The sequence below is a fragment of the Bison bison genome, unplaced genomic scaffold (genome assembly GCF_000754665.1).
Source record: "Bison bison bison isolate TAMUID 2011002044 unplaced genomic scaffold, Bison_UMD1.0 scf7180017845580, whole genome shotgun sequence".
NCBI classification, from domain to species: domain Eukaryota; kingdom Metazoa; phylum Chordata; class Mammalia; order Artiodactyla; family Bovidae; genus Bison; species Bison bison.
The window spans coordinates 6,253-6,803 of NW_011476153.1; the positions used below are offsets into that span (position 1 = coordinate 6,253).

Below are 551 nucleotides of genomic sequence, written 5' to 3' on the forward strand. Positions count from 1 at the left end.
CTACAAGGGGTCCTGCAGCTTCTTCGCTGTGTTTCACCCGCGCTTCGTGCTGACCCTCTCCTGCGTCGGCTTCTTTCCAGCCCTACTGCTCTTTGTCTTTTTCTACTGTGACATACTCAAGATTGCCTCCACGCACAGCCAGCAGATCCGCAACACGGAGCATGCGGGAGCCCTGGCCAGGGCTCACCGGCCCCCACGGACCCCCAGTGACTTCAAAGCTGTGCGCACGGTGGCCATTCTCATTGGCAGCTTCACTCTGTCCTGGTCCCCATTCCTTATCACGAGCATTGTGCAGGTGGCCTGCCAGGAGTGCCACCTCTACCTGGTGCTGGAGCAGTACCTGTGGCTGCTTGGTGTGGGCAACTCCCTGCTCAACCCACTCATCTATGCCTATTGGCAGAAGGAGGTGCGGCAACAGTTCTCCCAGATGGCCCTGGCTATGAAGAAGTGGCTCGCCGCATGCCTTCTTCTTCTCTCGGCCAGGGATGGGGGTCCAGAGGGGCGCAGGGAAAGTGTGCGTTACATCACCACCATGTCCCACTCAGAGCTTG

The 551-nt window shown here is 59.2% G+C and overlaps 1 protein-coding gene across 1 annotated transcript; it reads left to right on the forward strand.

The window, feature by feature from the left end:
* Positions 1–7: 7 nt before the first annotated feature.
* On the forward strand, positions 8–546 carry GPR119 (G protein-coupled receptor 119; the record flags this gene model as incomplete). The annotated part of the gene is made up of 1 exon (XM_010835873.1): positions 8–546. A coding segment is annotated over one exon (539 nt), but the record flags the coding sequence as incomplete, so codon positions are not given.
* Positions 547–551: the final 5 nt, after the last annotated feature.